This window comes from Chiloscyllium punctatum, chromosome 31 (assembly GCF_047496795.1).
Source record: "Chiloscyllium punctatum isolate Juve2018m chromosome 31, sChiPun1.3, whole genome shotgun sequence".
NCBI classification, from domain to species: domain Eukaryota; kingdom Metazoa; phylum Chordata; class Chondrichthyes; order Orectolobiformes; family Hemiscylliidae; genus Chiloscyllium; species Chiloscyllium punctatum.
Genome location: NC_092769.1, coordinates 63,371,281 through 63,383,917, shown reverse-complemented (window position 1 = coordinate 63,383,917; position 12,637 = coordinate 63,371,281). Strand labels below are relative to the sequence as shown.

At 45.7% G+C, this 12,637-nt stretch overlaps 1 protein-coding gene across 1 annotated transcript in view; it reads right to left on the bottom strand.

Annotated features, from left to right (window-relative positions):
* LOC140456896 (uncharacterized) overlaps positions 1–12,637 on the bottom strand; it is an 84,568-nt gene that overhangs the window by 15,839 nt on the left and 56,092 nt on the right. The window contains exon 4 of the mRNA XM_072550806.1: positions 9,692–10,346. Within this exon, the coding sequence (XP_072406907.1) occupies positions 9,692–10,346 (655 nt within the window). The remainder of the gene's footprint in view (positions 1–9,691; positions 10,347–12,637) is intronic.

The window sequence follows — 12,637 nt, the reverse complement described above, 5'->3', positions numbered from 1 at the left end:
GAGAGGTAGATGAAGGTGAGGGAGAAGGTGATAGGTCGGAGAGGGGGGGTGGGGCGGATAGATGGGAAAGGTGATCAACAGGGCAAGAGAGCGGTGCTGAGTTGGAGGCTTGTGACTGGGATAATGTAGGGGGAAGAGGAAATGAGGAAGCTGTTGAAATCCACTTTTATCCCGTGTGGTTGCATGGTCCCAAGGCGGAATATGAGGCGTTCCTCCTCCAGGCATCAGGTGGTTAGGGTTTGGCGATAGAGGAGGCCCAGGATCTGCATGTCCTTGATGGAGTGGGAGGGGGAATTGAAGTGTTCAGCCATGGGGCAGTGGGATTGGTTAGTGTGGATGTCCCAGAGATGTTCTCTGAAACGATCTGCAAGTTGGCGTCCTGTCTCCCGGACATAGAGGAGAACACACTGGGTGCAACAGATACAGCAGATGACATCGGTGGAGGTACAGGTAAATTTCTGTCGAATGTGAAAGGATCCCATGGATCCTTGGACGGAGGTGAGGGGAATGGTATGGATGCAGGTTTTGGGTTGAGGGCTGGTGGGGGTCATGGACCTGATGAGGGAGTTGTGGAGGGAATGGTCTCTCCAGAACACTGATAGAGATGGGGAGTGATGTAAATCTCTGGTGGTGGGGTCTGTTTGTAGGTGGTGGAAGTGGCAGAGGATGATGTGATGTATGTGGAGGTTGGTGAGGTAGAAGGTGAAGACTCGGGGGGGTTCTGTCCTTGTTGTGTTGGGAGGTTGGGGTTCAAGGGAAGTGCTGCAGCAAGTGGAGAGATGCGCTGGAGGGAAATTGCGGTTGGAAGAAGGAGGCCATCTGCAATTTTCTAAGGTGGAATTGGTCATCCTGGGAATGATGCGGCAGAGGCGGAATATTTGGGAAGAAGGGATGGCTTTTTATCGGAGGCAGGGTGGGATGAGGTGTAGCTGAAGTAGGTATGGGAGTCAGTGGGCTTGTAGTAGATGTCCGTGGTTAGTCGGTTGGCGGAGATGGAAATGGAGAGGTCCAGGAAGTGGAGGAAAATGCCTGAGATGGTCCAGGTGAATTTGAGGTCAGGGTGAAAGGTGTTTGTCAAACTGATGAACTGTTCAACCTCCTCATGGGAGCATGTGGTAGCACCAATATAGTCATTGATATAGTGGAGGAACAGGCAGGGGTTGGTGCCGGTGTAGCTGCGGAAGATGGACTGTTCCACTTCCTTCCAGCGCATCTCCTCCACTTCCTGTACCACTGCCCAAGAACCCCATCCCTCCCAACGACAGAACCCCCCGGTCCTCACCTTCCACCCCACCAACCTCTGCATATATCGCATTATCCTCTGCCACTTCCGCCACCTACAAACAGACCCCACCACCAGAGATATACATCACTCCCCATCCCTATCAGTGTTCCGGAGAGACCATTCCTTCCGCGACTCCCTTGTCAGATCCACGACACCCACCAGACCACACCCCACTCCCGGGCATCTTGCCCTGCCACTGCAGGAAGTACAAAACCTGCACCCACACCACTCCCCTCACCTCTATCCAAGGCTCCAAGGGATCCTTCCACATCCATCAGAAATTTACCTGTACCTCCACCAATGCTATCTACTGTATCAGTTGCAACCAGTGTGGTCTCCTCTACATCGGGGAGACAGGACACCTACTTGCAGATCATTTCAGAGAACATCTCTAGGACAACTGCACAAACCAACCCCACCACTGAACACTTCAACTCCCCCTCCCACTCTGTCAAGGACATGCAGGTCCTGGGCCTCCTCCATTGCCAAACTGTTACCAACCAATGCCTGGAGGAAGAAAGCCTCCTATTCTGCCTTAGGACCCTGCAACCAGATGAAATAAATGTGGATTTTAACAGCTTTTTCATTTCCCCTCGCCCCACATTATCCCAGTCACAAGCCTCCAACTTGGCATCGCCCTCCTGTCCTGTCCGTCACCTTTCCCATCTATCTGCTCCACCCCCTCTCTGATCTATCACCTTCTCCCCCACCTTCACCTACTTATCATATTCCCAGATACCTTCACCCCCATATTCACACACCCCCTCCCATTTATCTCTCAGCACTCCGGCCCACAAGCCTCATTCCTGGTGAAGGACTTATGCCCAAAATGTTGATTCTCCTGCTCCTCGGATGCTGCCTGACCTACTGGGCTTTTCCAGCACCAATGTAGAGAAGACTATATTGCGAGCAATGAATGCAGCCGATGAGATTGTTTGTGCTCTTGGATGGTGAGGAGGGAGGAAGTAAACAGGCAGGTGTTACACGGGGGATGTGCTGTGGGGCTATTGGGGCAGTGTTGGGAATGAAGGGGGAATGTACCAGGGAGCCCTGGAGAGAATGGTCCTTGCGGAAAGTTGACAAGGGAGAGGAGGGGAATATGTGTCAGGTGGTAGCATCCCACTAAAGGTGGCAGAAATGGCAGCTGGTGATCCTCTTGATAGGTGAGGACAATGGGGACCCTATCACTATTGTGGGAGGGAAGAGAGGCATGAGGGCTGAAGTGTGGGAAATGGCCCTGTCAAATAAGGTGCTGGGGAATCCTGGATTGAGGAAGGTGGTGGACATTTTGGAGGACCCCTTTTCAAAGTTGGCATCACAACAGATGCAATGGAGATGGGGGAACTGGAACAATGGACTAGAGTTTTTACAGGAATCATAGAATCCCTACAGTGTGGAAACAGGCCCTTTGGCCCAACATGTCCACACTGACCCCCCGAAGAGTAACCCACCCAGACCTATTCCTCTACCACTTTACATTTACCCCTGACTCATACATCTAACCTACACATCCCTGAACACTATGGACAATTTAGCATGACCAATTCACTTCGCCTGCAGATCTTTGGATGGCAGGAGGAAACCGACACACCCGGAAGAACCCACACAGACACGGGAAATTGTGCAAACTCCACACAGACAGTTGTTCAAGGCGGGAATCGACCCTAGGTCCCTGGTGCTGTGAGACAGCAGTGCTAATCGCTGAGCCACCATGCCAAAGTATGGTGTGAGGATGTATAATCAAGGTGACTGTTTAAACCTTACTTATCCATGTACCTGACCAAATGTCTTTTCAATGTACCACCTCTTAAACATTTCCTTCGGCACCTTGTTCCATATTCACACCACCCTCTGTGTGAAAAAGCTACCCCTCAGGTTCCTTTTTTTTCCCTTTTACCTTAAACCTACGCCCTCTAGTTTTGGACTCCCCTATCGGAGGGAAAAGAACCTTGGCTATTCACTTAAGCTATGCCCCTCATGACTTTATAAACCTCTATAAGGTCTTCTATGCTCCAGGGAAAAAAAGTCTCAAAATATCCAGGCGGCCCTCTATAATTCAAATCCTCTAGTCTCAGTAAAATTCTTGTAATTTTTTTTGCACCCTTTCCAGTTTTATAACAACTTTCACATAGGAGAGTGACCAGAATTGTATGCAGTACTCCAAATGTGGCCTTATCAATATCTTGGTGCAACGGTAATAATGATATCCTAACTCCTGTATTCAATGTTCTGACCAATGAAGAATTTGTCTTCATTACCTTGTCTACCTGACATGCCACTTTCAAGAAACTATGGACTTCCAGCCCTAGGTCTCTCAGTTCGGACAACACTATCCAGGGCACTACCATGAACACCATGTCCAGCCTTGGTTTGACTTACCAAAATGCAACTACTCACATTTATCTAAATTAAACTCCGTCTGCTATTTCTTGGCCCACTGGTCCAGTTGATCAAGATCCCAACAGATGTTTAGATAACCTTCTTCATTGTCCACTATAAACCAATTTGGTGTCACCTGCACACTTACTAACCATGCCTCCTTTCTGCTTATCCCAATTGTTTGTATAAATAATGAACAGCAGATTCAGCGTCAATCCTGTGGTGCACCGCTGGTCACAGGCCTCCATTTCGAACAACAACCCTCTACCACCATCCTCTGGCTCCTACCATCGAGCCAATTTTGTTTACAGTTGGCTAGCTGTCCCTGGATCCCATATGATCTAACCTTACTAATGCCAAACCTTGTCAAATGGTTTTAAAGTCCACCGCTCTGCCCTCACCAATTTTTGGTTACGTTCCCTAAAAACTCAATCACATGAGACATGATTTTCCATGCACAAAACCATACAGAGTATCTCTAATCAGCCTTTGCGATTCCAAATGCATGTAGATCCTGTCACTCAGAATCTTCTCCAACTACGTACCTACCACTGACATCAGGCTCACCAGTCTGGAATTTCCCTGCTTTCTCTTACAGCCTTTCTCAAATAACGACACAATGTTAGTCACTCTCTCGTCTTCCGGCATCTCACCTGTGACTGTCGATGAGTTTAATATTTCTGCTATGGGCCCCGTAATTTCTTCCCTAGCTGCCTACAATGTCCTGCGATACGCTTGATCAGGTCCCCAGGATTTATCTACCTTTATGCGTTTTAAAACCTCCAGCACCTCCTCTTTCCAAGACACCACTATTAATTTTCCTAGCTTCCATGTCTTTCTCCACAGCTTTAGTACAAAGAACTATGACGTTATAACCATTACTTTGTTGAGAAAAGGGCTAGACTGACAGAACAGTGCTAGAAAAGGGATGTAAAACTGGTGTGGGAGTTGCATTACTGATTAAAGATAATGTAATAACAGCACAAAGAGAGGACATAGAGTCAGAGTCATAGTGAAGTACAGCAGAGAAACAGACTCTTCAGTTCAACTCATTCACGCCAACTAGATATCCTAACCTAATCTACTCCCATTTGCCAGCACTTGAACCATATCCATCAAAACCCTTCCTATTCATATACCCATCCAGATGCCTTTTAAATGTTGCAATGGTACCAGCCTCCACCACATCCTCTGGCACCACATTCCATACATGCACCACTCTCTGTGTGAAAAAGTTGCCCCTTAGGTCTTTTTTATATCTTTCCACTCTCACCCTGAACTTATGCCCTCTAGTTTTGGACTCCCTCACCACAGGGAGGGAGTCTATTTATCCTATCCATACCCCTCATGATTTTATAAACCTCAGCCACCAACGCTCCAGAAAAAACAGCCCCAGTCTGTTCAGCCTCTCCATGTAGCTCATGTTCTCCAACCCAGCAACATGCTTGCTAATCTTTTCTGAACCCTTTCAAGTTTCACAACATCCTTATAATAGGAAGGAGACCAGAATTGCACGCAATATTTCACAAGTGGCCTAACCAATGTCCTGTACAGCTGCAACACGACCTCCCAACTCCTATACTCAATACTCTGACCAACAAAGGAATGCATACCAAATGCCTTCTTCACTATCACTTTCAAGGACCTATGAACCTGCACTCCAAGGTCTCTTGATTCAGCAACACTCCTTAGGACCTTACTATTAAGTGTATAAGTCCTGCTCTGATTTGCTTTTCCAAAATGCACCTCGCATTTATCTAAAATAAATTCCATCTATCCCCCTCAGCCCATTGGCCCATCTGATCAAGATCCCATTGTACTCTGAGGTAACCTTCTTCGCTGTCCACACTTCCAATTTTGGTATCATCTGCAAACTTACTAACTGTACTTCCTATGTTCACATCCAAATCATTTATATAAATGATGAAAAGTAGTGGACCCAGCACCGATCCTGTGGCACTCCACTGGTCACAGGCCTCCAGTCTGAAAAATAACCCTACACCACCACCCTTCTACTTTCAACCTTCGAGCCAGTTCTGTATCCAAATGGCTAGTTCTCTCTGTATTCCATGAGATCTAACCTTGCTAACCAGTCTCCCATGGGGAACCTTGTTGAACGCCTTACTGAAGTCCATATAGATCACATCCACTCCTCTGCCCTCATCAATCCTCTTCTTCAAAAAACTCAATAAAGTTTGTGAGACATGATTTCATATGCAAAAAGCCATGCTGACTATCCCTAATTGGTCCTTGCCTTTCCAAATATGTGTCAATCCTATCCCTCAGGATTCCCTCCAACAACTTGCCCACCACCAATGTCAGGCTCACTGGCCTATAGTTCCCTGGCTTTTCCTTACCACCTTTTTAAATAGTGGCACCACGTTAGCCAGCCTCCAGTCTTCTGGCACCTCACCTGTGACTATCGATGATACAAATATCTCAGGAAAGGGTCCAGCAATCACCTTCCTAGCTTCCCACAGAGTTCTAGGGTAGACCTGATCACATCCTGGGGATTTATCCACTTTTATGCATTTCAAGACATCCAGCACCACCTCCTCTGTAATCCAACATTCTTGGAGGGTTCATCCAGTGAGGTCATAAGGATGGAACTCAGGAATAAGAAAGGTGCAATCACAATGACAAGATCATATATACGCTTGCCAGATCTTGGAATAATACAGAAGTGTTTGTTGTAGTGGGTGATTTTAACTTTCCCAATATTGACTGGGACTCATTTAGGCTCCTGGGCTTTGATGGGGTAGAATTTGATAGGCAGGTTTGTTCAAGCAGTATGTAGACAGTCCAGCTGGGGAAGGGTCTATACAACACCTTATATTGGGGAATGAGTCTGTCCAGGTGATTGAAGTTTTGGTATGGGAGCAGTTTTGAAACATAATACCCCATGAGTTTTAAAATAGTTACAGATAAGGATAAGACTGGTCCTCATGTGAAAGCACTAAATTGGGGTAAGGGTAATTACAACAGTATTAGGGAGGAACTGGAGAAATTAGATTGAGGGCTGGAGGGTAAATCCATAACTGTCATGTGGGAATCTTTTAGGGTGACACAGTGGTTAGCACTGCAGTGTCACAGCACCAGAACTGGGGTTTGATTCTAGTCTCGGGGAACCGTCTGTGTGGAGCTTGCACGTTCTCCCACTGGTCTGCGTGGATTCCCTCCAGGTGCTCCGGTTTCCTCCCACAGTCCAAAGATGTGCAGGTGAGGTGAATTGGCTATGCTAAATTGCCCATAGCATTCAGAGTTTGTAGGTTAGGTGCATTAGTCAAGGGTAAGTGTAAGGGAATGGATCTGGGTTGGTTACTCTTCAGAGGGTTGGTGTGGACTTGTTGGACCGAATGGCCTGTTTCCACACTGTAGGGATTCTATGTTATAGCCAGTTGATCACAGTTCAGTCCCAGCATATTCCGGGGAGGATGAAAGATAGTGTAGCTGCATAAGACTTCAGTCAGGCCACATTTGGTGTATGTTCTGGTCGCCACATTACAGGAAGGATACAGAGAGTACAAAAGTGGGTTTACCAAGATGTTATCTCGTTTGGGGTGTATTAGCTATAAGGTGATGTTGGGCAAGCTTGGATTGTTTTTGCTAGAGCATCGGAGGCTGTGGGGTGACCTTAATAGAAGTACATAAAGTTATGAGGGGTATGGATTGGGTGGATAGTCAGAGTCTGTTTCCCAGGATGGAAACCAAACGTAGGTTTAAGGTGAGAGGGGGAAAGTTTAAAGGAGATGTGCAAAAATGTTTCTTTAACAGAGGGTGGTAGGTGGCTGGAATATGCTGGCAGAGGGAGATGGTAGAAGCAGATACGATAGCAATGTTTAAGAGTCATTTAGACAGACACAAGGACAGGCAGAAAATGGAGGAATATGGACCACATGCATATTAGTTTGGAATGATGGTTGGTCAACGCAGACACAGTGAACTAAAGGCCTGTTCCTGTGATGTATTGTTCAATGATGACGCAGGAGGCTTCTTGACTTAGTGAATCTCTCCCTTCACAGCAGTAGAATTGCCTCTCCTCAGTTGTTGGATAAGTAGATTGAAAGACTTTGTGAATCCCTTCCCACACATGGAACAAGAGAACAGCGTTTCTTCATGTGTGAACTTGCTGCTATGTTTGAGGTTGGAATCCCACTCCACTCCACTCCAGGCAGATCTTTCCCCACGTGTGCGCTGGTGAGTAATGAGGTTGCACGGGTGCTTGAACCTCTTACCACGGACAGTGCAGCTGGCTTCTTCTTAACGTGAATCCATTGCTGTCTCAACAAGGTGGGTCAAATTGTGAACCTGATCATACACAGGGAAAGTTATTGACAAAACCGCTGAAGACGGATGGGCCTAGAACACACTTGGATTGTCACTTAGCTACTCCATTTCAATCATGGGGGGGGGACCTTCAACATAATGAAACATCCCTCAAACAAATTCAAAACCATAATCAGCCAATACAGATATCATGACTAGTGACCAGAGGATTGTAGCCTGATCCTACAGTCCGGTCAATGGAAGTCTGCAACTGTCGGAGGGAATTCACTGGTGGAGGGAACAATGAGTTCCCAAAGAAACGTTATTCAGTTTATGAACTAAGGGAGTGAAATTGAAATCATTGCTTGTGAATAACATGTTCATTTTACTGAAGAGGTAAGAGAGTGAAGCTCACCCACAGCCTCAGTCATCACTTTAGGACAAGCAGAGAAAGAATAGGATGTGGGCACTGAATCTGAAACCGAGTGGAGGAGGGGAGGACTGTGTGGGACAGGAGCCTTTATTTCTGGAATTGAAATGAGAAGAGATCAAAACTGAAGTTGCTTGCTCTGAATATCTGTTTATCTTGTACGATCAGTGACTAAATTTGAAAACTCCTTTCACAGGATGGAAGCGAGAAACAATTTGCCAGAGAACTCTAATGAAAAGCCTTGCCGTTATCTCTCACTACGGATTCTGCAATCATTGATCACAGTCTCCGGTGTAGTCATGACACAGGGCCTATAAACTTTGAAGCGTCAATGGTGGTTGTGCTGTGAGACTCAGCTGGGATCGAGGCTATAAGGCCCAATGTATTTCTGGTCTGTCAAGAGAACGAGGTCCAATGCCTAATCACTGCCGCCCTCAAAAACCTGAAGAACAAAACTATCCCGACCAACTGTAAATCCACGCTGCTCTCAACTTTTATCCCCACTCCCAATTCCACCCCAACCCCTCCAACTCCTGGTAGTCAAAACTGAAGCAAACTAGGGGTTCAGACCATAGCCAGGAGTGTTTGAAACAATATGACCCAGTGGGCTAGTGGCGAGAAGGGAAACAGCTGAATGGATTGTCTCAATCATAGTGACAAAGAAGCTCTGCTTGCTGTTACAGGTGAATATGGAGAAGATAGGGGACAAGGGGGAGTCCTTTAAAAGGAACTAACTTTCATTAAAGCCATTAAAAAGATTCACCACACTACACTTAACACAACTGATTTATTTGATTTTTATCCAGATTATTAACACCTATATCTGGGTTGGAGCTTCAGATATCAGTAGAAACAGACCCCAAATATTAGTACTGGATGCAGAATCCAAGCACAGTAGTTATTTGAGAAGTCACTGGTGTCTCAGCAGGTTGGAGGAGAGAGCGAATGCCTTTCCACACCAGGAATAGATGAATGGCCTTTCCCCGGTGAGACGATTGTTTAAACCCAGTCCAACAATGAGAGCAACTGAATAGGTCTCTTTACAACACGAACACACCAATGGTCATCAGGTCAAGATTATGGCATGTGCTTTAAAAGTTCCTGGCAACTTTTAATTTTCCAAAATTACTCATAGGGTAAGGATGCCGTTGGCTGGGCCAGCATTTAGGACAACTAAGGATGAGCAGTAAGTCTGGACTTTTAAAACTTCCATCAGTATGAACTCATTGTTTACAAATGAAGTTAGGTTGGGTCTTGAACACAGCAAGAACATCTGACTGGGCTCACGTCAATATGAACACATTAATGAGAACAGCAATGGTATCCCCTCAGTCTGGACAATTGAAAGATCTTGCATCAGTGTGAACTCGTTGGTGCCTTAACAAATGAGACAACCGAATGAATCCTTTCCCACAATCGGAGCAGGTGAACGGCCTCTCCCCAGAGTGAACTCGCTGGTGTGTCAGCAAGTTGGACAAACAAGTGAATCCCTTCCCACAGTCAGTGCAGATGAATGGTCTCTCTCCAGAGTGCACGCGCTGGTGTGTCAGGAGGCTGGACAAACAGGTGAACCCCTTCCCGCATTCAGAGCAGGTGAACGGCCTCTCCCCAGAGTGAACGCGCTGGTGTGTCAGCAGGTTGGACGAACAAGTAAATCCCTTCCCACACTCGGCACAGATGAACGGTCTCTCTCCAGTGTGACTGCGCCAATGAATTTCCAGATGGGATGGCGAAATAAATCCCTTCCCACAGTCCCAACATTTCCACGGTTTCTCTCTGGTGTGACTGCATTTATGTTTCCACAGGTTGGATGATCGGCTGAAGCTTCGTCCACACACAGGACATGTGTATGGCTTCTCCCCACTGTCAACTGTTCTTATTTGTTCCATGTCCAAAGCCTGATGATATTCTGGTCCTGCTGGGTCAGGTGTCATGATCAGATTTTCATGTGAGCATCCTGCTTGCAAATCCTCTCTTTCCAAAACCCTGTAAAATTAATTTACAAACAGAAAAACGTGACCATGAAAGCTGCTTGATTGTCATCAAAGCCCCACTAATCCTCCAATGCCCTTCAGGGAAATGAACCAGAGGCTCCACATTACTCTGGCCTATACAGATGGAGAGGGTGAGTTACAGGAGGGGGTCAAAGGAGATAGACTTCATCCATCCACAACTCAGTGGGAATTTTGTCAGAATAGTCAACCCCCTCCACCACTAAGATTCTTGGGAGAAGCTTCATCTCCCAGACATACAAAAGTAGTTTGCCTGTAGGCAGCGTATTTTAACTGGATTAGTGGTGCTGGAAGAGCACAGCAGTTCAGGCAGCATCCAACGAGCAGCGAAATCGACGTTTCAGGCAAAAGCCTTCCTGATGAAGGGCTTTTGCCCGAAACGTCGATTTCGCTGCTCGTTGGATGCTGCCTGAACTGCTGTGCTCTTCCAGCACCACTAACCCAGTATTTGGTTTTCAGCATCTGCAGTCATTGTTTTTACCAGCGTATTTTAACTGTAGACAGTGTATGCACCTGCTCTGTCTGAGAGAGGGGGTCTGATCTAACATCCAACTTTGAGCCATCAGTAAGTTCACCACATTCTGTAGAATTGAACCCTGTTCACGAAGAGATGGGCTTATTTTTGCTGATGTTAAAAATCCTTATCACTGGGGTAGAATTAATATTCAAGCAATCAACTTGCTTTATTTTGTTTCCTTCACTCATTGAATGAAGTATGTTTCGGATTGTTCTCTCAGTTTTGAGATGGAAACTGTACTTCCTGCTCGCGAAGTGGCCTGCTCTACACTGGTAAAAAAACAAACACAGACTGGGTGATCATTTTAGTTAGATCATTGGGTGATCGAACCTCTACTGAGATTAGAAGCTGCACAATTAGCTTCTGGTCATTTGTCATTTTAATTCCCCACACCAATCTCATTCTTGACCTCTGCCCTGTTCCAATGAGACTCAATGGGCACTGCAGGGACAGCAACTGATCCTTAGATTTACCTCTTGAGTTCAGCAGTTTCTGTAATAACAGGGATCTGACAGCATGCAACGACCAAGTTGGTCTATATTCAATCTCAACAGACCTGCCTTAATCCCTTAGTGGTGAATATCTTTAGTTAACACAATCTATCAACGTCAGGCGTAAAATACCCATTGACCTAGCATCGACTGCTATTTATGGAAGGCAGTTGCAAACTTCTACTAACTTTAAAAGAAGAAGGGTTTTGTAATTCAGTCCTGAAAAGAATAGCTTTAAGTATTACACTGTGTCCTTTGCGCCGGATGCCCCAGCCCTTTAAAATATTTTCTCTGTCAACTCCAGTTAATATTGTGAAAACTTTTAGCGCAATCAATTCTTAATTTTCTAAACTCTAAAAATAGAACTCTCACAGTGAGAAGGCAGAGAATGGAGAAGTCAGAAATAATAGAGAGGCAATCTATACTTAGTGGGAGAGATCTAAAGAGCGTGCAGGGATTGAGGGACCTGGGTGTTCACACTGCAAGACATTTTGGAGGTGCAGGGTGTACAAGTGCAGTTAGGAAAATGCATTCACTTTCTCGCCTCATGAATAGACGTACTGAGTCCAACAAGAGGAAAAGATGCTGAACCTCAAGGCAACAACAGTCTGCAGAAGGGGTTTGCCACATTGGTTCCAGGAAAGAATTTTAGCCACAGATTAGTTCCAGAAACGTAGATAAAACAAAAAAACTGTGGATGCTGGAGATCTGAAACAAACAAAAACAGAAATATCTGGAGAAACGCAGCAGGTCTGGCAAAGAAAACAGCATTAACATTCACATCCCGTGTCTCTTGTCCAGAATGGTTAGAGAAACTTAAGAATCTATTTTCTTGAGATAGAGGGTGGTATATTGGATAGAGGTGTGCAGGATTTTGACAGGTTTAGATAATGAGACAAAGAAGTTACTGTTTCTGACACAAGGATTCCGGGACACAAATACTAAGTTTATGAATGTGAATTAAGAGGATATTGAAGGAAAAGTCTTTTTAAGACAGTGTGAGGTAATACTCAGCAGTCTATGCCTACAAGATATTTGAAAAAGCAACTGGAGAAGTGCTGGAGGGAAATAGTTTGGAAGGCTTTGGGCATTTAGTAGTGGAAAGACAAAGACTTGATTGCTCAAGAGAGAGCAACTAACCTGAGGATCCGTAATGCCTCTGTTGTGACTGTAATGAGGTCAGCCAGGTGTAAATAAAGGGTGACAGCATATTGACCTCCGTAAAGTTATTTCAGCCTTTCTCTGCTGTAATGATTC